This window comes from Diaporthe batatas, assembly GCF_019321695.1.
Source record: "Diaporthe batatas strain CRI 302-4 chromosome Unknown Contig00013, whole genome shotgun sequence".
In the NCBI taxonomy this organism is placed as follows: Eukaryota; Fungi; Ascomycota; class Sordariomycetes; order Diaporthales; family Diaporthaceae; genus Diaporthe; species Diaporthe batatas.
In genome coordinates this window covers 1,563,215-1,587,980 of record NW_025408560.1, presented here as the reverse complement: position 1 = coordinate 1,587,980, position 24,766 = coordinate 1,563,215, and the positions used below count along the sequence as shown (strand labels likewise).

The window sequence follows — 24,766 nt, the reverse complement described above, 5'->3', positions numbered from 1 at the left end:
CGTCAACACATGGTAGACGGCCGCATAGTCAGAAACCTGACAAAGAGCACAACAACAACCAGCCCGGCCCCTCTTCGTCTGCATCTGACGGTCACTGGGACGGTGTCATGTCGGGGGGACAGGGAAGGGGACGCCGCATCCTGCAGACTTGCGAGAGAGAACATGATCAGTCAATCTCTCTCAGTGCGTTGAGAGTGCGAAGTCACAAGCTCCGGGGGTGCTTGCGAGGTCTGGTCGTCGCCAGTGGTCGCCAGAACTGGTTCGGGCCCATGCTGCGACCATATCGTCCGGTACAGGTCGGGTTGGTGTACAAGGCAGCAGGACGCCTTCCTCGTACATGCCGCCGCCACAATATGAGGAGCGGTCGTCTCTCTAAATTGAGCGTCTTGCCCAGAGGACGGCTGATTGCAGGATGAAGTGCATTCGAACAGCGCCACGGGACGCCCAGCCTTGCCAGAGCCATCTTCGAGTGTGCCTGCCATGGCAGGCGATCGTGCTATCTGTGACGACAGTTGGGTATCAGCCAATTTGAAGCCTAGTTTTGGGAGCAAAGACCGGCTCGTAACGGTGGCGACAAGCCCAAGCTTCTGGGTTTCCTGGCACACCAGGGATCAACGCGCAATCCAGTCGACATCAGCCGCGTGCGAGGCTGCATGCCAGGTCTTGCATTCGTCGAGATCTTGATTCGTCTCGCCCCCAGGTACCTCATCGATCCTTCAAGCAGATGATCCCCCAGGCGAGGCAGGCATTCTCGAGCCGTAGCGTCCAGAGCTGCTGGGCAAAAGACGCTTCAGAGGCGGAAGGGGATCGCTTTGGAGCAACGGGGCGCTGGCTTCGGAGTTGCAGAAACATTGCCATATTTGAACGGTGGCCAGGGTTCCAAGGTCCCTGAAGTGACAGGGCGTTGTCATGACTTGCACGACCGATCATGACAGAACGGAGCTCTGACTACCGAACGCGTCAGGTGAGTGAATGGGTCCTTACGTCCGTCCTGTCCCACCTGATCCCGTCATGGTGCTGCTCCGTTTCTAGGGCAAGCTGAGAAATTGAAGTGCAGTAGATCATGCAGAGATCTCCATTGCGTCTTCTGGCTAATGCACTGATGATGTATGCCTGGAAATGGGTGCATCCGGGGATCGTGGCACAGGCAGCTTCGCCTTCCTAAAGGGGTGACCTCCTCACAAGGTTCGAGGCGGTGTCTCGCGAGGGAGAGGAATGGATCCTGTCACAAGCAAACAGAGAAGCTAGCGGCATTGAGACCAGTTCAATCATTGTGACCCGTGTCATCAGGGGAGATGCTCCGGTGGGATTTGAGCGAAGCATGACAGCCAGCGCAGGGTGGCTCTTTGAGTTGCTGTTGGTGAGACGTGGTGAGTACTTCATGTTTGCATTGGGGATACGTCTGGGTACTCCTGGATACACGCCATCTCCAGTAAGGCTGCCCCGGCCTCGCTATATCCGTCAAGCCCCTTGCTGTTCGGCTCAAGGGCCGAAAATCTCGCCTCTCCTTGCAGGACCTCTGACCTCGGATGGATGAAAATGGACTCCTGCATGTTGGTGTGAGCCCCAACATCTCCACCAGCATCTCAGGGATAGCTTTGACTGACGGGAATATCGGCGATTCAAATCAACATCAAACCGTTGCCAAAATCAACCCGAGCCTGCTCAGGGATGACGCGGTCCGCCATACTATGCGTGACACAGCATCAACGCACCTGTGACGGCTTCCCGTGGCGGCAGGTAGGTTGTTGCCCGGCCGTTGAAAGGATTGGGAAGGTTGGGAGCCGCGGGATACAGTGAGCCGCTGCGTACCCCGGACGAATTTCCTGTGTGGATTTTGATCCTTACCATAGTGGAGGTTCGCTTCAACGCGTTGCTACATTATTCCAGGACGGATATGCCACGGCGCATTCCCCGTCCCTGGTCTCCCGCCTGTGGATTGCACCTGCTTGGTGTCATTGCGCCAGGAGATGCAGCCTGCAGGAATGGAGGTGGTGGGCAGGCAGAGATGATCACTGCAGCCAAAATTCACCCACTTTGTTCCAAGACTCGCGACCGGGGCCGGGCTGAGAGCCAGAACTCGCTATATTGGGTCCTCGGAACATTACGCGCAACAGAGTGCAGCGACGGCAAAACGGGAGAAAGGGAAATAATAGGCCAGTCTGCACCTTGCCTCGCCCACTTGGTCTCTTGCCCCGAGACTGTGTGATAGGACGAGCTGCGAGAAACTGTGGTACGGTACATGCGAGGTACTTTGCCGCATAATCTTTTTTCTCTTGTGCAGGCGAGTGGAGGCGAACACTTCCGGATAATGACTAGGGCCGCATCGCCTAAATCGTGGAGACCTCGGGCCTGCAGACTGCACAGAGATAAGACTCGTGCAGAGGCTTCAAGCAGCGGCTCCAGCCAGCAGTAGCCATCTGACAGTGCGTCCCAACGAGCAGAGGCTTTGATATATGGACGCCACTGCTGCGTCGCAGTCCTCCCTGCCCCTAGTGTCATGGGCAGGGTCACATGGTTCAGTTCTGTCAAGACACAATCCAACAACCTTCACAATTGCGATGTCTTTTGTGGGCAACCAGCGATGTCCGGTCCCGAGCGTTATTGGTGCGGCTTGGGATTGCGAAATCATGACTTGTTTGGTTTTCGCTTACACTTCTGCCGCAATTTCTGATCCTTGAGAATAGACACTTGTCGAGACCTGGGGTTGTAAAATCAGTCTCCGGCTGTCGATCCAATATTGTCAAGAGCCCGTTGGCGAGAAGGCTCCCAGAGGGACTGGCGCCACGAAGCCAGAGGTCCGCACCAGGCCACCGATAGGGTCCGACTGGTCGGCATCTTCCGTCCCTGGGGCAAGTACAACCGATCTCTATTGTTCTGCCAGGTTGCAGAGATGCAACGTCCCTACTCAAATGCTGACCATTATTGAGTGACCTGTCGCAGACACAAACAGGCCTTCGACAACGCCGTTGCCGAGAGGAATAATGCCGTGGTAAGAAAGGGGGACGCTTGCGACTCGCTAGCCTGCAGAGAAGATCGGTGACCTGGCCTGGCCACGCAAATTAGAAATTAGGAGTCAACAGCCAAGGAATATAAACGGTTGATAGCTATTCATTTGTATGCCTGGAGGTCCCCTCGTGCCAGATTCTCAAATGTAAGTCCCGTCGAGACAGGCGGCAGCGTTGTCAGGGCCTGGAGCATGAGGAACGGGCATGCATTCGTATGCAGGTCCAGCCAACGATGACGGGCCCGAGGCCGCCCGTCAACCGTGAAGACGGCTCGCTCCCGTGGCCGATGCAGTTCCCGGAGCACATTTTCGACCCCGTAAGCCAGACTAGTGTCGTGTCACCTGCTGCATTGGAAGTCCGCTGGGGCCGTGGCCAGAACGCCCGGCAAGCCGTCGCCAATGAATGTCGTGTCAACTGTCGCACACAGAAACATTTTGGGCGAAAACAGGTTTTGTAAAAGATGAGGAAGGCGACCACGGCCGGACGAGGGAAGGACAGATTCAAAATATCATGATGCAGGCTCCAGCGGCGGACGAACCGCTAAGGGTGAGGTGGCTCATGGCGGACGCAGGTCTCAATCCTTTGGCTTCTTCTGCATGAGGTGGAGGAGAAGGGGGGGTTTGGCGGCGGGCAGGCTTGAAGTTCCAGGCAGCTTGGCATGCGAACCTGCAGAAGGGCTCCATTGACCATGGATTTCATGGATAATAATGCATGCGACACAAGGCCAGAAAGTGTCTAATGAATGAAGTGTGGCCGTAAGAGTCGGCGGGTACGGATCGGAGCAAATGACTCGCATCTGTGCACGAGAGCAGGCGAACAGTCGACGGCAACATCCTCGGAAAATTGGAAGGTGGCTCGACTGGCCTGCCACGTGTCTGTCATTGGCCGCGCTGGATGCCGGCACATTCAGTTTGCTGCAAGCTGGTGATGGTGGAGGTGGTGGTGGAAGCGGGCGTCGATGATGATGATGGCCATGATCAAATCTACCGTGTTTGAAAGATGTGTGTGTGTGTGTGGGCTTGTTGTATGTGTCAGTCTTTGGGGGAGAAAAAGTGTGTGTGATGAGTGTGTGGGTGGGTGTGGGTGTGGGTTGCCGTTGTCGCATGTACTACTGTGTATGTAGGCTGCGTCGGTGACAGCCCGTCAAGGCCAGGCAAAAGGGTGTAGATACAAATTGCATGGGCAGGTAGACTGGTAGGTGTGAGGTTGCGATTGCACAATCCCGACACAGGCTGCATGCCTTGTACGTCAACGCCTACTCAAATGTTACGGCCATGACCTGCCATTGTAGGGGGCAAACAATATTTGCTGCGAATTTTATACCCGTAATGCCAACGAACCAAGAGTACACACAAGGTGAGGTACGGAGTACCCGCCCAGGTATCTGGCCGGGAAGTCGGGATTGTGTGCGGGCAGGCACAGGCACAGGCAGGAGTGGACTGGCAGACTGGCAGACAAGGGCAGACTGGCAGGAGCGTTGAAATGGACCCAAATTCGCTCCAACGTCGTCTTCCCGTTTGCTGGGTGACCCCACAACGGCCCACAGGCAGAATGATGATGATGATGATCAATTCATGATGAATGCGTACACAGTACCCATATCGACGGACGGAGCATCCTCGCACCCTCGCACCCTCGCGCCCTCGCACCAACGCAGTCTGGGCCGGTTGGTACCCTTGACCTGCATGGCCTTGGTGACCTCGACCTCGACCTGACCTCGACCTCGACCTCGACCTCGAACTCACCCGCAACCTCGGAAACGGACAAGGGAGCCCACATGCCTCGGGTACGGTACATCAACGACAACACACCAGAGCCCCGACCACTTTCGGTCCCAGATGTCCTCCACCCGGACCATCCATCATCGATATTCGTCGCTGGAACCAACGGCCGCTTCACGGGCACATTTGTAAGGGACATCTGTGTTTAGGGCGACTCCTTGGGGTGTGAATCGTGCATCGTCGTGGCCAGCCACGGCGTGCACCTAGCACACGTACTCCTACACAGCGCACTGAGGTGCTGCCTGTACTCCGTACTCGCGATATGTCTTCTGATGGCCAGAGAGGTACGTATTGTACTCCGGACGGTACCAGGAAGCTCCCCATGCAGCGAGGCTGTAAGGATCTACCCTGTTGATGATCTGCTCTGGTTGCCAAAACGGGTGAGCTGCAGGATCCAGCATCCCCGCTAGCTGGATTCAAAGAATGTGTGGCTGCAGTTTGCTGATGAACCATCCGTGGCCAGCTACTAGTTAGTCTACAGGCTACTAAAAAAAAAGGCGTTGATCGAGTCGATCTCCAACTGAATTCACCAGCAGAACCCTGCGGCGAAGGACAGGTCAACTTTTCTCTGTTGTCAGACATGACTGCGAGCCCATCAGCTTTCGAAATACCTGCCCCAGCGTATCGGCACATGGACTCGACCGGAGGCAGCCGTCCGGTCCGCCCCAATCGCGCCTTGTGATGCTCGTTGCAAGGCCTCGCCGGCCGGAGGGGGCTGTGGGAGAGGCGCCAAGACGTCACGACAGTCGCTGATGTATGTTGCTCTGCCGTCACATCACGAGGCTTACAGCAGTAGTATGACAGCTGCGCACAGCCAGCCTCTGTTGTGCAAAAGTCATGGGACTGCCCCTGTGCGCCAACTGCGCTTCCTCGGCCGCCCGTCAGCGCGTGTCCATCGTGATAGTCACATTGCATTGTGAGCAGTTGCCAGCGACCCTCGAGTACGAGCACTATGCAAAGCAGACAAGCCGGCATCGCGTCTGTGCGCTGAGACACTTTTGTGCTCGCCCCGGTAGTGGCGGCAAGCCACAATCTCTCCAACGACATACCATGGTTCGCCTTCTGTGGTTCTTGAAGCAGATGGAAACGCATAAACTGATTCTGGCTATGTCTAGTCCGACAAGCCGACAAGAATGGGGCAATGATCGCACACGAGCACGCGCGCACACCCTTCACCTCAGGCTCATACTCGCAGACTCGTCGAGGGTGTGTGATCTATCACCAGAGGCACACTCTACGAAATTTGACACTCCAGTCGCCGGGTCCTCTCAAGTCCTAGCGATATTGCCGGCGTCAAGTCCAAGACTGTTACCTGGCCACATTATTTACATGTCACATGCTGATTCTCATTACGACCGACCCTGCAGCGGAATCACGGGGTTGGATGAGCCGTGGGCCTTCCACAAGGAGCCTTGACCCGAGAACTGACGTCCCGGATACAAAGCTCTCCTTGGTAGGGCAGCTCTTCTGGTACTGACGCCGTACCTGCATCACCTTCGCGTTTCCGCCAGGCCTGGACCTCACCAGTGTTCGGCCACCCAAGGCATCCATGGATTGCAAGAGGCGCCGCTCTTGCTTACGTGCGCGCCTCGCTTTGAAATGAGAAAAGGCATCGTGCTTAGGGGCTTCTCTCTAGGCGCGATATGTTGCAATCGCCCCAAGCCCATCGCCGGGGGATCTACGCGATGCCGGTATTGGGAGCGGCCCCCAAGGTACCTGCTGAGTACTCTTTTCGGTACGGCAGACTCCAGGGTCTTCTCGGGACCCGTAAGCTGGGACCAGCCTGAGGTCCGTTCGTGCCGATAGTAGGCACTCCCATCCTCGGGAGACACGATCTGGAGCAAAAGCAAATCTGCCTCGATGCACAGGCTGTGCTTTTCCAAGTCCAGCCCTAAGATCCAACGTCCGTCATTCAGCCGCCTCGCTCACTCAGCCGCCATCACTGGTGAGAGGCGGGCTGGCGATACACGTGCGGTACTGTTCTTCCATCCCCACCTTCCTTTTCAGCCAGTCTCGTCTCGACCTGCAGAGGTACTACGGTACCTACGTTATTTCGCTGCATCCGCGCTTCTGCAATGCCCACCAAGGGTCTTTGAAGCGTCACCTATCACGACCCATGAACTCGTCCCAGGCCAAAGTGGGCCATTCTACTATTAGTTGTGGGGATTCCGACAGTAGCATCATTCCCTGGTTCCGTTGGTGAGCAGTCACAACCTTGGAAATAACCGCCCAAATTCCTACAGTACCCCGTCATTCAATGATGTTCTGTGACAAACGCCAGCAGATGTCGCCTGCTACCATCGAGCTTGTCTCAGTCGAGAAGGTGCCGTTATTTTCGGCTCGCATCTCAGAATACCAAGCGGGCAGAGCTCATTTGTGGTGCTATCTCCAGCATTCAAACCCCCGGCTCCCTGCCACCCCGGAATGACTTTGCGGAGTGGCCTGTTTATTCTGTCTGCCAGCAGTGTAGCACGAGCCATCCAAGCAAGCGAGGTCTGTGTGCGTCCAACTAATGATGATCAAAGCTGCTGGCAAGGCACCCTGTCCGTCTGGGTACTCCGTACTTGCGGCGATTGCCTGCCTCGGCCGGGGGGCGGCTTTCGTCCTCAGAACCCGCAGCTGGTCGCAGATGATTGTGAAATCTGAAATCTGTGCAGACGATCGCCTTCATTTCTCTGCTCCCAGCAAAGGCTTCGTAATAGATATGATTGGCCACCCGTGTCGACTGATTGATTGACTGACTGACTTACTGCTTGCTGGCAGGCAAGGCTGACCTCGACGCCATGCTGTGTAAGGCAACACTTGGTACTTGAGACTGGGAGCATTTGCGCAGAGAGGCGTTTCGGCACACAAAGGAGTGGCTTGCTGATCCTTGTCGTCCTCAGCTCGATGGCATGAGCCTTGGCGGCCGGCAGGGACTAATAAGCCCACATTGAGATGGGGCTGGTATGCTTGTTGTGCCTCTGCAGAGTCCGTGTTTGGGGCATGTATCACATCATAACGCTGCGTTTCCTGAGGCTCGAAATGCACGCCCAAGGCTGGCAGCGAATGAAGTGTCCAGCCCGTCCAGTCCCCGGTGTCTGGGCCTTTCCAGCGAGTGGGTTCCTCGACTCCGCATCTCGCTGAGCGAACGAAGTGGGTAGGCCGGGATTCAGGGGGCTGGTCATCGCCCCATATACAGCTGTACAGGAGCATCCCTATCCTTGAAGCTCCAAGGTATCCACCCCCCTCGTCGCCCGCAGGTACTTTGTCAAGCTCATGTACCCTGACCAGGGCCTTCTCACTGTGTGTTCTCATGATACACGCCCCTCTCCCACCCAACCGCATCGAGGTTGTGATGGCCCCCATGGGACCTTAAAGCAGGCCTGGTGGATCTTGGGAATGACACCCCTCACCACTGCCACCCACACCCTCAGGGAGGACCCCTAGGCCAGATGCAGTCTAGAGAGGGCCCCCTTGCAAGCGCCTGCATGCATTGTTGGATCAGCACTGTACGTACCATCCCTACTGGCCCCCTCTGTTTCTCGCGCCTTTTTTTTCCATCTGCACAGTCTCGACGCTGCGTCGACAAATTGTACTCTGGACCTTGGCCGCGTATTGCCCCAGTTGTGGGCATGTCTATCCTCGTAAACACATCGTTCACACTACTTCCTTGTTATGGCGCTTCTCCTCACTGCAAGCTCGGAGCAAATCTGTCCATGTTCCCTGTAATCGTGCCCGCTCTGGGAACCAACCAACCCCAGGAAGTCTGCCCGGCCGTCCATCTCCCGTCCGGCACCACTGACTGACTTGACTATATATCTCTTCTGTCCCCATCCGCTTCCCATGTCTATTTGAGGACGTTTTGCTTTTCCAACCTATTTCTTTATTTTCTATCTTTGCTCTTTGGGCCCAATTGGTCTGTACCATGGATTTGTCATAAACGTTCTGCTCTCCCATCTCCTACTTGTACATTACCCTCTCCTCCACCGGTTGCTGTCAGGGGCTGTAGTGGTGCTCGATGCCCAGTCCTCCATCCGAAGTCGTTCGTTGCACACCAATTGATTTTCCACCTCCAAAACGGAAAAAGGCTTCCAGGGTGTAGACGAGCCAGCTCTGCCTGTCTCACTGACCACAAGGATCACACGGCCTTGTACAAGCGCGAGCACCGTTGCCAGCTTGTTGAACGCAGTCCTGCAGCTTCCGTGGGCCCCTCTTCCCCGAAGTGCTCGACTCGCTCACCGGATCCCCGTCCGTCATATCTGTGACAGTCTCTTCAGGTGTGGTAACACCACGTCGAGATACTCCAGAGCCACAGGATCGAGCGTTCTTGTCTGCAATCACAAAATTGCCGTAGAAGGAGAAACGCCTTCGAGACAAGCACCAGGGACTTTGTGCACGAATCCCCGGCCAAGCAGCTCTATCAGCCCTGAAATACCCATCTCCAGGGTGATTATTCCTGCGGCCTCTCCAACCAGGCCTGGTTGGAACGAACCCCATTGGAATCCGACACAGATCGCCACTGCCCCCAGCTTCACGTTCGAAAGATCTGCTGGAGCGACCCCGCTGTGACCACCAGTACAACTCTACCAGCAATGGCGAACTCGACAGCGCCAAGTATCACTCCTGATACTCATAACATTATGATTCCATTTACGGCTTCCTTGTGGAGCTCCGTCGGTGCTATCGATTTCTCCTCCATTTGGTACTCAACCACTGTTTGGGCTTGGATTTTCGTCGTCTGCTGGTAAGTTTGAAATTCCGGGAATAACACCCATCTTCTGGCTCCAATTCCGAGTCCGCCCTATCCCCTTGCGTCACCTTTTACTGATAAGGATTCAGGGTGCACCGGTATTTACGTCTACTCGTCCACTGCTGGAGCCACTGGACGTACAAGTCAAAGCCTATCCCTGAGAAGCCTAGTTTCACACAGGATGATGTGACAGTGGTGATCCCTACAATCCACAACCGTATGGAGGAGCTCCGCCCCTCCCTCGAGAGCATCTTGGCTTGCCGGCCGTACGAGCTCATCCTCATCACAACCGCCGCCAAGTATGATGCCTTGAAGAAGCTGGCCGACTCGCTGAACCACCCTCGGGTCCGGGTTCTGTTCACGCAAATTGCAAACAAGCGTCTGCAAGTCTGCGCCGCGCTGCCAAAGGTCCGGACTAGTATTACTATCATGGCGGACGACGATGTCGAGTGGCCCAACACTTTGATGCCATGGCTCCTGGCACCTTTCGAGGATCCCAAGATTGGCGGCGTGGGTACGTGCCAGCGTGTGCGCCGGGAATGGAACGCCGATCTGAAGACGCGAATTTTCAACTGGCTGGGAGCTGCTTACATCGAGCGCCGCAACTTCGAGATTTCCGCTACCCACAACATTGATGGAGGAACTTCCTGCATGTCCGGACGCACGGGGGCTTACAGGTCTGAAATCCTTCAAAGTGCCGAGTTCCTAGATGGTTTCCAGCGTGAGAAGTGGCGCCACTACATTCTCAACGCCGACGACGACAACTTCGTGACTAGGTGGCTGGTCAGCCGCCAATGGAAGACCTGGATCCAGTACGAGCGGGAATGTGAGCTCGAGACCACCTTGGAGAACGGAATGAAGTTCTTGTACCAGTGCTCCCGGTGGGCGAGAAGCAACTGGCGGAGTAACTGGACCAGCCTGGTGATTGAGCGATATGTGTGGCGGTAAGTCAACTCCCGAAGAGGCTTGGCGCTGCTGCAGGGTTACGTACTAACGGATCTCGTCACAGCCAACAACCATGGTGCACATATGCCCTGCATATCGCCACCTTCACGTCCCTGGCTTTTCTGATGGATCCATTCATCATTTTCTCTCTTTGGAAGGCTACGGCAGACTGGGATCCAACAAGCAGGCAATATGCCTTCTGGGCGCAGATTATCTTCGTGTTTGGGTTTACCAAAGTCGTCAAGCTTGTCGGTCTCTTTATGAGAAACCCGAGCGACATCATGTTCCTGCCTGTCTCGATCCTTTTCGGATATTTCCATGGCCTCATCAAGCTTTACGCTCTCGCCACTCTCAACATGGTATGGACCACACCTCCCCCAAGACTTTAAGCGAAGAGACCGGTACTAACACACCACAGACGTCATGGGGCAGCCGAGCAGATGGTGATGTCCACGACCGACAACGTCTCATGAGACCCCAGCGAAGTCTCAGCATGAGCACGCCGAACGGAAAGGGTGAGCTCGTACGCTACGTCACTCAGCGCCGCATGACATTGCCTTCCCGGTACGAGAAGCCCGTCATGCACGATGTCGACTGAGCGAGCCTCGATCGGATTTGTGCTTCCTGGGGGCTCCAGACACAACTCGGGCAACTATCCTGAGCCACGGCGCAACCTACTGGCGATGGGCTGGCAAGGTCCTCGGCCCTTTTTGCCTTTGGTTGGGTTGGAATGACTTGATGATTTCACGGCCATGAGAACAAGAATTACTACTACTACTATTATTACTACTACTACCACCACCACTACTACTACGGCGTTGGCGGGTTTATGAGGTTCGACAGCACTCTTCACGACCATCGCTACAGTCCGCGGGTACGCCTGCTCTACAGGCGACGCCTCATCCTGCCGAGCTGGGATGGGCGAGCCGGCGGAGGCCTTGTACATGTTTGGGCACGGATGTTATTCTTTGATTTTTTATTTCCCGGATCCCATTCCCGCCCTCTTGTCAGCTTCTTCCCCACTTTCTACCAAAAAGAGTCCGGGCCAGAAAAAGGAAAAGGGCATGCGGGGAGAATCCCATAACGAGGGGTCCAGCAGGTGGACCGCCGATGTACGACATGCCGGCTAAGGATTCAAAATGTGATCACGGGCAAGGGTGGGACAAAACAAGATGTTTTTGTTTGATTCTTGGGAGGAGGTTCTTGTCGGGTTTTGCCGGCGCAGGTTGGAACTACTGCTTTCCTGGTCTGAGTCCCCCTACTGGCATTTGACGCACCAGAAGATGTGGCGCGGCGCTGTGCTTTCTTTCTGCAAGACAAACATAGAGATGCGTACTTTTGAGGCATACTGTGGCTGGCAGAAGATAGACATGCAAACATTGGAAACGAAATACAAATTTCACTGCCTAATTCTTGTTTTGGGGGCCCCTAGAAAATGCTGTGATACCCCAGTCTCCTGTAAGGTCTGAGCTGAAAACACGAGGCTACGATAGCGGCAGTCCAAATCCGTCGACCCACATGTTATAAGTCACCACAGATGTCTGAGATTGCCCACACTCTCAGGATCTATTCGTCCGGATCGGCAACGGGAGTCATCAGATGTGCCTCGTGTTGTGAAGGACAATGCACAATGGCGCAGACGGGAGACGCACGCCGTCAAGGACAATACAGATGAATCGAGCGAGCGGGTGAAGTGTGGGTTGACATGACAGGGAGGGCGTCCCCAAGGTTCAAGTCCTACACACCCGCATAGGCTTTTCCATCCCACCAGTTCGGTAAGGTTCGAGACAGGTCAGATCGCACAGCCCGGAAAGAAAACAAAATAAACAAAACACAAAATAAAAGCCACACACATTGTACCGCGCCGCGCGAGATGGCTGGGCTGCTGCTGCTGGGTGGGCCCGTTACACGGCAGGGCGGAGGTAGGGGACTCACACGCAGATTCCACACACACGTCAACGGTGCACCACCAACCCACATATCTATCTACTGTACATACATGCACACATTTAAGACCTAGACACACACACACACACACACACACACACACTTTCACGCACACCACACCCCTTCTCCTGGCTCACGCGCACATGCTGCACATCAGCCAGCACCCAGCCAACCGGATCCTCACGGAGGCAAGACACCTCCCACACCCTCCGGCCAAAGGTGGTGTCGTGCGATTCGCCATTGATTGGGGGGGAGGGGGGGCCAGGCCTGGCGGGAGCGCTCCCCTGCCTGCTGTCAGATCGCTCCCGAGGAAAAGTTAGGCAGGCGAGGGACGCAAGAAATAACATGAAAAAGCAAAAACACCCACCCACACCCGCCGCTGCAGAGCATTTTGGGACAAGACACCAGACAAGACAGATAGATTGCAGCGAAAATCCGGGGGCCGGATCAGCAGCGGCTATAGGTGTGGAGGGGAAAAGGGCAAGGGTACTACTTGGGGGAGGAACATCGGTTTCGCTCTCTGCCAGTGAGTGAGTGCTACTGCCACCCAAGACATTCTAGAAGGGCGTCACCCTCCCGGCAGCCCGCATGCAGCCAACGTCTGCATGCAAATAACCTTTTTTTCTGCCTTCCCAAATTTTCCCTTCAGCCTTCTTCTTTCCTTTATTTCAACCATTTGGGCCATATGAGCCGCGTGATAAGGTCCCGGGGTTTTGCCCGAGGAAGGGGGAAGGGAAAATGCAACTCTCTGCGCGTGGAGCGTGTGCACTCTGGGGTCTCCACCATGACTAGTGATGACACACACAGATACATATATACGATAATACAATACACGCACACACACACACAGAAGAGAGAAAGGGCCCAACACCACGGGGCCGGCTCGATGTCCTTTTGCTTTTTCATCAACCAACTGCCGCCATGGCGTTCGCCAGTTTGGGCTGGCCCCCAAGGGGCGCGGCCGGCTCACAAGAAGAGGCGTCAGCACTTGCAGGTGTTGAGACCGCGCCACATGTGCATTACGAGATGAACCAGACTACGATATGATAGCCCAGACATAAATCGCGATTTTTGGTTTATGCGCGTGTGTGTGGGTGTGGGTGTGGGCGTCCGTCCCTCTGCGCGCCTGGCTCGCTCCCTCGCCCGCCGGCGCCGCGCGCTGCACACATGCAGGGCTCTCTTGACTCTGACGGGCATGATGACGTTTCCCCGCAGAAGGGCTGGATGGCTTGGTTCTAGGCGTGATGGGGTGTGGTGGGCTGGGGGGGGGGGAGGGCAGGAGGGGCACACCACCGAGAGTGGATTTGCCTATTTCTCTCTCACACTCTCTGTCCCTAGTGTGTGTGTGGTGTGCCATTCGAATTCTCTGACATCTGAAAATTCGGGGATTAGCAGGCAACGGGCATGTAGATATCTCCCCTCCACTAGAGAGAAAGGTACCTACATATGTACAGTTCCTTCCCAAAGAGAGTGAGAGTGACAGCCTCGCCCTCGATACTCTCACGCCCCCCCCCCTTCCCACCACCCGGTTCATTCATGGTCCCATCGTGAGGTTTTCCTTCTTCCTTGCTGACCACGGGCTGGGAAGTATCTCATTCATACGCACACAGTCACACGCACGAGGAGCCAACCAAAAAATTGCCCACCTGTTCTGATATCTGATATCTGACAACTATCTTTTTTTTTCCCTTTCCGTCCTTGTTGTTATTCTCGTGCCTCACTGGCCAAATCTGCACAGCCGTTCCAATTCAGGAATATCGCCCGCAACCAAGGGCGCAACGGGCGGGGGAGGCTAGCTAAGCAGCCAACGGCCGCATCTGACATATCTTGGAGGGGCACACACACCAGGCACTCAGCCCTCGGCCAACACAAGCCACAGGCAGGCACATGGGGGGGAGGGCCTCGGCCTGTTCGCTTACAAGCAGTTAGTTACTACTACCTGCGCCGCAGAGCTTCCTTCATCCGGGTATTATCCACATCCGTGCGGCTTTCCCACAATAACCATCAGACGAGCAGCGGGAAGGTAGCGAGGAGGGGTCAAGTCGCATGGCAAGTTAGACGGATTGGGAGGGAGGGGTGCGCCGTGTCTGTGTGTTCTGGTGTGTGTCTGTGTGTTTTCCTCTTCCCTGGCCGAGAAGAGAGACCCCCTCCAGGGTACCTACAGGGTAGGGCAGGTACCCTTGGGAAAGCACAATGGCTGCAGATGGAATGTCCCCTCCCAGAGTGGGATCCTAGATGCAAGATTACGATCATTGGGATGCACTCGTGATTGGCGAATGGCCGCCCGGCCGTTCTGGGCCCCAGGTGTCACACACCAACTTCTCCCCCTTCCATCGACTGCTCACTTCCCATACCGTGTGCTTTCGTTGCTCTTTTCCCCTTTCCTGTCATGTCATGTGTAGCCGTGGTGCTGGATAAGTTCCAGTTTTCATTCCCGAGAAGGAATTGGTCTAGTACTGTGCTTAGATACTTGCCTGCCATTGAAAGTGGCCCGGCCGTCGGGATCTTTTGTTGCTAGCTTGGTTCTGTTTCTGCCTGCCGTTTCGCATGCTGCATGTATGTAGCGTATGTGTAGGTAGATGTACTCGGTACTCGTATATGTACCCAGGCATGTATAATGTACATCGATCTGGCGTGTACTTGCTTTTTCCCTGTCACTCGGGTTGCATGCATTAATAGTAGTGAAAAGGACGTACAGGTTATGACGGCTTATGACAGTCCCGGCCACCTAGCACGGGCATTGGTGGGTTGTGCCGGGAGCTCGAGTAAGTGTTCGGGTCGAGTTCGCCGCCTTGGAGAAGTTCCGACACAAGCAGCCATGCGATTTCATGTGCCCTTGGCGAACTTTTCCCTTTGTTCGCCACACGGCTTGACACGGACAATGCATTGTATCCGCGCGTGGTGCCAAGGGGCATAATACCGACGAAGACAGATGGACCGGTTGAGCAAAAAAATAATCAATCACGAGGCTCCCGCAGGTGGCACGAGTCTTGCCACGGTGGTGGTATCGTATGGTACGGAGTACTGGTAGCTCGGGATGGATGGATGGATGGATGGTAGTCATCACGTAAGGCGAGGCGGCGTTCTGGGATGGCGCAAGGATACCCGAGCCTCATCGTCAACCGCCATCCTCAATATTGTCTCACTGGCATGACATATTCCTCCGCCCGCCGCCCGCCTGTTCTTACTGTGTTGGTGTCTCAGGATCCTCCTCGTCTTGACGATGCACGCGCCCACTGTGGCTGGCTGGCTAGCCGGAGGGCGGGCGGGCAGGCGATGCGTGGTATGGCTCGATGTTCCCATCGCGCGGACCATTTTCCAACAGCTAGCTGGCTAAGCCTTGGGGTTGTCGGATGTTGTTGGCATTGCATCTGCTGCAGACTGCAGTGCCTTCTCTCTGGTACACTACGCAGCACACACTGAGACATGGGCCGGGCTGGTGGATTCCCGCACGAAAAGGATCCTCAGCACCGGGCTCCGCAGCTGTCGCGACAGGCGCCTAACCAATTATGATGCTGGACTGGGGATCGCTGCTAGATCCATCTTGACGATCTCAAGATTGGCTGGGGCTTCCTGGGTGCAACCCGGCAGGAGACACCCCTCCCTCCAAGAATGATGGGTTCCTGTCCTGCTGGTGCCCGAGGCGCGGTCGTGATCCACGCAAGGATTTTCTGGAGCTGGGAAGCTGGAGCTGGAGCTTGGGGCCGGCACGAGTGACGACAGCCGGGGCAGTCAGGCCAGTTCAATGTCAGGCCAGGCTCGGAGCCCCTCCTGGACAGAGTTGAAAGTGGCATCACCCAATCCCCCACCCCCCGGCCCGGCTGACCTGGAGGCTCCTCCTCATGAGCGGTGGTGCGTGTTGGGCTTCAGGAATGTCCCCGACAACAGCCAGCAGCGAAGCAGGCTGCCCTCGCCGGGAGAGGAGCAGAGCACCACCCGGAGCAGCGAGTTTCCTGTGTACTCCGTACCAGTGAGGTCAATGAGCGACCAGAATTTGAGGAACCCACAGGCTCCATTGCTGTGTGGGGTTGTGCTACTACATAGTATGTAGTGGCGCCTCCCATGTCGCCTTGTTGGAGGGCCGAGGGAGATAGGCTCACCCCTCCCTAGGTACAAGGCCAGGGCCAGGCTGTATAGGCTGTCCCACACTGGGTGGGACCTGCTGCATAGTCTGGCATGCATGTCTAGCCCTCCCGCGCTTGACTGCTTTGGCTTGGACCTGCATCTGCCCAATGCCATGTCGGCAAGGTGGGATTTGAAGATGGGCGCTCCTCCAGCACTGCTCTTACTAGCCAGCTAGCCTGCTGCTGCCCCGTAGCTCCATCTCGAACCCCATCAATGGCGGATATAGAGGGCAGCCTGGCTAGCCCCGACCGGGAATGCTGCTGTTCGTGAGTGAGCCCTAGGCCCTGAGCCCTGGGCCCTGCTGTCCTGGAGGAGCAGCGCTTGTTGAGGAGGCGAGGCGCACTTGACTACTGTAGGTTCGATATCCCGTAGCATGCTTCCTACGATCCAGAAAGGATTGAGTGGCTGTTGGAGAAACAGAGGGGCATATGTACAAAGTAACGAGGAATTGGAAATGGGACCCTGTGTGCTGGGATGCAGGCTTGGGAGAGAAAAGGCGCCCGTGGCCTGCTGGCGGCTGGCTCGGGAGAAGGCCAATGGGTGAGTGTCTCGGATGGCCACATGGGAGGGGATCGAGAGTCAGCAGCGACCTTCCCGGCACACGGCCACGACCGGCATCAGGCCTGACTGACGTCGTCACAGCCATCGAGGCCGAGGGAACGACGTCCTGTCGTTTCACTGTCGCCATGTGCACGCACGTCCACTCGCGGCTGCGGGGTTGAGGAGGGAGACAGACGGGCTGGCGGGCTGTCACGGGCTGGCGGGATCACGGGTTGACGGGATCGAGGTTCGAGGGTCGAGGGTCGAGCGAGAGTCGAGCAGCAGGTGCTCAGGTGGTGCTGGAGAGCCTGAGAGTCAGTTGCCCGGCCGAGGGCAATTGCACGAGAGTCAGTAAGCCAGCTCCCTCCCAAACACGACCCCACAAAGCTGCGCTTGGCGATCTCATCTCGCCAGGAGGACCTGGACATTGGGAGCGGCAAGTCTAAAAGGGCTCGATGCTACGATATCGACCAGCGACCAGCGACCAGCGACCAGCGAACCTCTGGCCCTTCTGAGAAGCACCTTCCTTCACTTGTACTCTGAGTGCAACGCTTCTGCCACGCTCTCCCTGGACACGCCGCTGCCGAGTCATGGTCGTCACATCATTCATCGAACGACAATGATGCGATCACCCAAACATTTGTTGCTACTGGACTGCTGCAACTGCTGCAGTGTGCAGCTGGTGCAGTTGGTCCAGTGCCAGACAAGAGGCATGGCGTGCTGTCAGGCTGTCTGGCTGTCAGGCTGTCTCTGGCAAATGCCGAGCCCGTGGGCCGATTGGATTGCTCAATCGCTGGCGGCCGACCAGCTCGGCAAGCACCATCATCAATGGTCAGCAATCCATCCACCTGTTTGATCTGCGGCGGCACTTCACTGTTTGCGTGCGGGCGTCCGGCCTGGGCTCTGCGGGAGACGACGGATGAGCGGGATAAAGAAGAGAAAGAAAAAAAAAACTCTCTCAGAGCTTGGGTCACTGCCCGATCCGATCCACCACCGACCTCAGATGATCGCCGGGAACTCTGCCTCTGTGCGGGCAATGCGGCCCTCTCTCTTTTCTCCCTCCCAGGAATAGGCTCACTACCAAGCCTCCCTCCTCACTCCCAGAACTCCATCACCCTGCGCTCTTGCATATCAACTGTGGGCTGTGGGTTGCTTGGAGCTGGACCTTGGACCTTGGACCTGGGCCATGGATCAAACCTGGACCTGGACCTGGACCTGGACCTGGACCTGATCCTTTCTTGTCAAGCGTCAAGCACCCGAGATCTGCGAGGTCGGGGCGCCATTACTCGCACCGTGCCATCCCAGCACCCGGCTGCGGGACCACAGTATCTCTACTTGTACTGTGCCATTGTGTGCTGGCTGGCACGCGGAGACGTGAACTATGAAGCAATAGGCAAAATATCCTGGCTGCCTGGTTCGCAGTGGGGTCCCCGGGGTCCCCTTGGTCCCCTGAGCCCACATAGGCCATCGATTGCAGTCGAGTTGGCGATGATCAAGATGGAGAAGCGGATCCCACTCGATCCCAAGTTGAGCCATGGTCAATACATAGTAGCCTACCGGATACCGAATGCGAGAGACAGACGCCCGGGAACGGGGAACGGCTCACGAAGCGGGCGGACGGGGCAGACGGGGCAGACGGGTCTCTGCTTATGCATAGGCCGCCGTGCCGTAGGCCTGCTGGAGATAGTCTGGACCGCTGTCACTTGTCTCCTGGCCTGTTGGTTCGTCGGGGAAAATGTCTCAGTCGCACTAGGACGGGGCGTCGGTACGCTGTGTGTGTTGGCCGATGGGATTAACGAGATGAGCCCGTTGCATCAAGAACGGAGGAACCCCGTCTTGATGCCGTGATCCTGCCGTGCCGTGTCTTCCGCGTCCCGGGCCCCAGGGCACTAAGAACTCGCCTACCAATCTGCCCAGCCTATACCACAGTACGGACTATGATGTCGATCGTCACCGTGTGTATATCTATCTGTCCACTATACTATGCAAGCATCCGAGTAAGTAGCTCATGTCCAGTGCGCACAACTCTGCGGGACGGCTCTCGTCTCGGCGAGCTGTGCGGGCACATGCAATCTTTGTCCACGCCATGCATCTGCATAAACATCGAACCAGACAAATACAGTATAAGATATAGAAATAACTCCGCCAACCCGGGCCGAAACGCCTTCCAAACCCAGATTAGCGGGATCGTCGGCCTTTGTTGCTAATGCTGCACGCTGTCGATCGACAGGTATGGGATCTGGACCTCGGCGGCCTTCGAAGCACCAGAGCGACGCACAACGGCCTTCCAGCCCTTCGCAGAATCCCCACCACCGTGCAGGCTGTCAGCGACCACGTCGAGCCGGCTCGCGAGCTAATGTCGAACAGCGCGTCCCGCCAGTCTTCCGGAGGATCGCAGTTCGAGGCCAGCCCATTTGTCCCCAGCCAAGTATTATACTATCATCTCTTTTTTGGAGCCGGGCTTTTTTGTCAGCTTTTAGGACAAATGAACTCGACACCACCACGCAGGCCGTCCACGATGTAGCCACAAACGTGGCTCTCCTCTCTCATGCGAACCATCATCTGAAACCACCCTAGCAAGAGAAAAAGCCCCCAAAGGTCTTGATGTCCTTGTTTGCCTCTTCATATCCCACGGTACTTTAGAGGCGCGCCGGCGCGCCAGCCTGCAGTGGAACCTGCATTTTGCATACGCTCGTCTTTCTTTTAAGTTTCGGCGTTTTTCAATATCGGAGCCACGCCAGCGGCCGGTGTTTGATGACAGATTAGCACACAAGGACAAATCCCTTATTAGCATGGATGGCAGCCCCCAAGAAGGCCAGATGGAGATAATCAGTCAAGTCATGCTAACGCCGCACTCCGCGGGCCGTAACCCAATTTGCACCCTCTCACGGGAACGGAATCGACTGCTCCAAAGAGGCAAGCCGGGCCCCATACCATTATCATCACGATCAGCGTCGCAATCTGCCATTGTCTACACACATACATACACAACTCTACGTCGCAGTCGAGGGGCATGTCGGTGCTTGCTGTCGCGAGGATGGGGCGGATCCGCACAGAAATAGTGTAATAAGACAGCCACCACAAGCGAACACACACACACACACACTCACTCACTCACACACACGACTAAACTGCTGCTCTTCTACCCCGGGCCTCAGTGCCGGATCTTCAACGCCGCCTTCCCTTTCGCTATAAGACAGGGTGATAAGACCACATGCGGCACTGGGCCGGGGTCATTTCCAATTCAGGCATGCCTTGGCATTTCTACTCGCCCTCTCTGCCTCTCTCTTCCCTCTTGCTGCGACGACTGACTGAACCAGACCAGGCCCAGCGCGCAAATAGCAAACCTGCAAAGTAGCTCACATCCAACGGATTACTCCCACACACACCCCCCCCCTCCCTCCTTCGCTCTGGACATGGATGACCCCACGATATGCGACATCTGGTGTGTATCTCCCAGGTTCACTTGCTGCAGGGCCCCAGCGTAGCATCCGAGCAGGGGGGGGCCTCCTTCCTTTGTACATGTCAGCTCCCGGCCCTGGTACCTCGGAGGTATCTCTGTCCCCTGCCCGGTCAGTCCACACGGGGGAGAGGGAGGGAGTAGGTCTAGCGGCCGCCGCCCCCCAGGATGGGGGTAGGGCGAGGAGAAGAGGATGGAGGGGCGTCGGCGGATGGATTGGGAATACCTATGTACGCTCAGACGATGGCTTCAGTCAGGATATAGGTAGTGGGAAGTCGCGCTCTGGGTATGTAGGTATGTAGGTACTGTAGACATGTACCGCGGCTTTGTACATGGGAGGTCTCCCAGGCATGCGGCGCACAGTATTGCTTGCATGCGCACACGACCGTGAGATACTAGGAGAGCGACCCCGGCCCTTGCGTCGTGGAGACAAAATGTGGTGGTGAGAGGGCAGGTGGGTGTGTTGTCAGTCAGTCAGTCAGTCAGTCATTCAGTTAGTCAGTCTGCCTGTTCTGTCTGTCAGTCTGCTGCGCAGCCTGGTAGGCGTCTCAGTCAGTCCATCCCGATTTTTTTTTGGTCTCCACCAGCATGCGATCCGGGTGGGCTCGAAACATCTACACTATCCGGACGGGCAAGATTCCAGACAGCGAACTTGACGACGAACGACCCAGGAGGGAGGGGTTGAATGATGTGGGTTAAGCAAGGGAGAGGATACGCCCCGACAGGGCGGGCCCGGTGTCATCATCATCATCATCGCGCAAACCTCCGATCTTGACGACAAACCGGCAGCTGTTGCGGGTCCTCCGAAAGCTCCCCGGGGTCCATATGACGACTTCTCGCGGAGGGGCAGTGTGGAGGGAGGGAGGGTCAGAGGAAGGAAGGGCGAGAGCGTCCCGCACAGTCTGTTTTTGGTTTTGTATCTACCGCGTTTTGCTTGAACTTTTTTTCTGTTTTTGTTTACACCAACTTCAAGATCGAGATATCAGTCAGTCAGGCATGGCAGGCAACGAAAAAAAAAAAAAAAGGCAAACACCACCAGGTCGAATCCTGACTGCGTAGTAGCCCCACGGCCCAACGGGGCTGCTGATCCCGTCCCAGACTGCTGGAATCTGGACTGCCGGCGGACCGTGGCCTGGCCTGCTCGCCTGGTTGCCTGCCTGCTTTTTTTTCCTGCTTCCAAATCTTTCCACGCTGCTTCTCCTGTGGTTTTACCTTTTGCCCAGCCGAACCTTGTTTCCCTACACAGACACACACCCAACGCACGCACTGCAGTAGCTTGGACGAAGGGGCCTAGCTAGCCCTGACGCCGGCCTGGTGGGTGTGTGAGTGACTGGTGTGTGGGAGGTGACCTGTAGGGCATAGGGGATTGGGGGGGGGGGGGGTAATTGGCAAATCATCTTACACCCATTTCGTCTGACTGTGATGGCCGGGTCGTATGTGCTGATGTGTGCGTGAGGTGTGTGTACCGGCCGGTGACATACCCTACATGGATGTAAGGGTGTCCGGAAGGCCCGAACAGACTACGAACTACGAACTAGGCGATGGCAACCGTACTGAGTCGTGGCATCGACGATGCGCCTCCGTCTTTTCGTGAATTGACCCGGACTTTCTTCCGCAGTAGAGGAAGAGAGAGTGTTTTAAATAGAGAACGGAGGTTCGCACCTACAAAAACAGAGAGTACACCTGTATAAGTGTAGTCCCATTTACACGTCGCCTACACGTCCTGTATAGTATAGGACAGCCTGCTATAAGGCAACCTCCTACAGGGCAACCTCCTATAGAACAACCCCCCTCAAGATAACCAATCTAGCGCTAACCTGAGCACTTTGATCTTCGAGTCGCTCGCCCAGTGCGGTGCATACCCTCCGTTTTTACAGAAATGAATCTGGTCTGGTTCTCTGCTTTTTCCCCCGCCGCCTCCCCAAGGGACACGTTTCCACAGCAGCGGCAAACCCAGGGCGACGGGCCCAGCAAGATCTGGTGTAAGCTCCCGGAATCTCCGAGGCGGCCTGTGAGTAAGTAGATCACCGATGCTCACGAACCCCTGGCGAGTCGAGAGGGAGGGTGGATGGAACGTCAGCCACACGTGGAGGCCCCCCAGCATCTGCTCCCTCTCGTGGTGTGTGTATACACAGTAGAGCCGCAACCCGGCCGCCCCTTCACTTCGCAGCGGTTGTCACTGGCGAGTCAGTCCAAGACAGCAAGCAGTGACAGCTGCAGCAGCAGCAGCATGTGAAGCGGTTGGTGTGGTGAGAAGTCTCCCTCACATATATTGGCATGCGGAGAGATTGTGTGGGGAGACACTGCGTCTCATACTGTAGAACAGTGTCAAGAACGTAGTCGGCCCCGAGGACTGCTGTGACGTGCTCTTCTGCCCTGTGTCAAGATGCATAGCGCAGCTACCGCTAGGTGCATCCATAGCAGAATCATACAGCTTCCCACTCGTGGTACCGACATGTGAACCTCAAGGAGATGGGAGTACGCACGGCGCTGCCAGCTATTTCCACGAATCAGACCTTCAGAATAGCTATGCTGCTTGGGGTATCAATATCAAAACGGCCTTCTCTCCTTCCGAGGTGCCATGGTCTCGGGTTCATCTCGCCCTCTCCAATAGATGAGCAACTATTGTGGCGGATGCTGGTGACTTCCTCCCGTTGTCCCAGCCGACGAGCGGGCTTCGTGCGTGCGTTCCGCTGTTCAACCCCAAGCTGGCTCGCTCGATTCTAATGGCGTTGTCTCCTCGTTGACCAGCTCTTCGTTCCGGCGATCGATCACATCTCTGATGTATGACAGTATCTTCAGGGCAGCCTCGTGGGGCAGCATCTTGGTGATGTTGATGCTCAAACCTTCGCGCTTCTTGAAGATATACAGGCAGCCTCCCTCGGATCTGACGGTCTTGGCCTCGTTAGGGCTTCGAACTGGGAGACATTGAATTAGTATGTTAGATTCAGGAATGGAGCCACTCGTCAGTCGCTGTCACCGCAACTGTCGTTCACAACCAGGGTTGTCCAAGCTGGATGCAGGCGAGATGTTCGGCTACGCAGTGCGGACGACGGGCATATCGATTGCTTGCCCATTGACGTTCCAATCCTCAGTCGAGGCCTCCCACTGCAAGACTGCCTATCGACAGGTAACCATCTCGTCGTCTAGGCACCTGTTGTCGAGGCTCTCATGTGCTGTACCAGGAGATTGAAAATTTGGGAAACATAAAAAAGCAGGAGGGATGACTGTCGCGACTCACTCTTGTCCTTCAGGCTAACTCTTCGCTCGGCTTCCTGTAGCCTCCGCATGTTTTCTTCGACTTGACACTCCAGATAGATTGGGATCAACAAACGATTCGTCCTCTTCGAGACAACCTCGAAGTCCTGAGCAAGCCTCCTTCCCAGTGGTGTGTCAGACAGACAATCGGTGCATATGACCATCTTGTTGAATGTTGAAGGGTGCTCGACTTGATCAGCGAGACACGCGTCTCGTTGCGCCCTTTGTGCCACATCATCGTCGTCGGCTATGGTCTGGAAGTTCTCTCCACTCTGGCCCTTGCCCCAATCCAGCATTGATGCCTTGTTGTCACCGATCAGAAGGCTGAGTGTCTCTGCGATTGTGTCTTTTCCCACCCCTGGCCACCCATTGAGCAGTATGATTGGTTGGGATTCCATCGTGACGGTGATGCTTTCCAGCTCGGGGCCAATGGCTTGTGTTAGTTGAGAATAGCCTCTGGTAAAAGATTTGCTGGTGCGTGGTGACCGTGGAGTTTGCTGATGTCCCTCGTCGGCAAGAGGTTGCGTCCGTCTGGATCTCTAACCTGTCAACAATCCCTTTTGTCGGCGGGGTGATACTTGACTGTGAGGTCAAGCAACGTGGTCCGTCTTCGAGGTTGTGGGTTTCCACTCGTCTCCTGGGAGACGTGAAGGAGTTGCTGGATGAACCTTCACTTCAAATATTCAAGATTGGGTTTTTGGTACCCCGCGGCAGAACGATGGGCGGTCGGAGAAGCCAGAGCTGTTCACCGAGCCGGCAGTTGACCAATAAACAAGAACAAGACGACAATCTTGCTTCGGCCTCCCAAAGACAATCTCGGTGTCCTAGAACCAGTGGGAAGGACTGATGTTTTGATGATGTTGAGGGAAGGGAGGGTCGGTATTTCTCAAGGAGTTTTCAGGGATCCGCCTGGGTGGAAGAGCCAGGAGCTCTTATCCTTTGGTAGGTCGTAGCGCAAACACTCCGTGCT

The 24,766-nt window shown here is 56.0% G+C and overlaps 2 protein-coding genes across 2 annotated transcripts; one reads left to right on the top strand and one right to left on the bottom strand.

Annotated features, from left to right (window-relative positions):
• Nucleotides 1–8,355: 8,355 nt before the first annotated feature.
• KVR01_010368 (uncharacterized protein) lies at nucleotides 8,356–12,136 on the top strand. The gene is made up of 4 exons (XM_044790492.1): nucleotides 8,356–9,515; nucleotides 9,611–10,465; nucleotides 10,531–10,825; nucleotides 10,885–12,136. The coding sequence occupies exons 1-4, from the start codon at nucleotides 9,364–9,366 to the stop codon at nucleotides 11,062–11,064; spliced, it is 1,482 nt and encodes a 493-aa protein (XP_044640527.1). The 5' UTR covers nucleotides 8,356–9,363; the 3' UTR covers nucleotides 11,065–12,136.
• Nucleotides 12,137–23,235: 11,099 nt separating this feature from the next.
• On the bottom strand, nucleotides 23,236–24,194 carry KVR01_010510 (uncharacterized protein; the record flags this gene model as incomplete). The annotated part of the gene is made up of 2 exons (XM_044783568.1): nucleotides 23,236–23,456; nucleotides 23,780–24,194. 2 exons carry the CDS (start codon nucleotides 24,192–24,194, stop codon nucleotides 23,236–23,238), a joined length of 636 nt encoding a protein of 211 aa, XP_044640669.1.
• Between the last annotated feature and the right edge of the window lie 572 nt (nucleotides 24,195–24,766).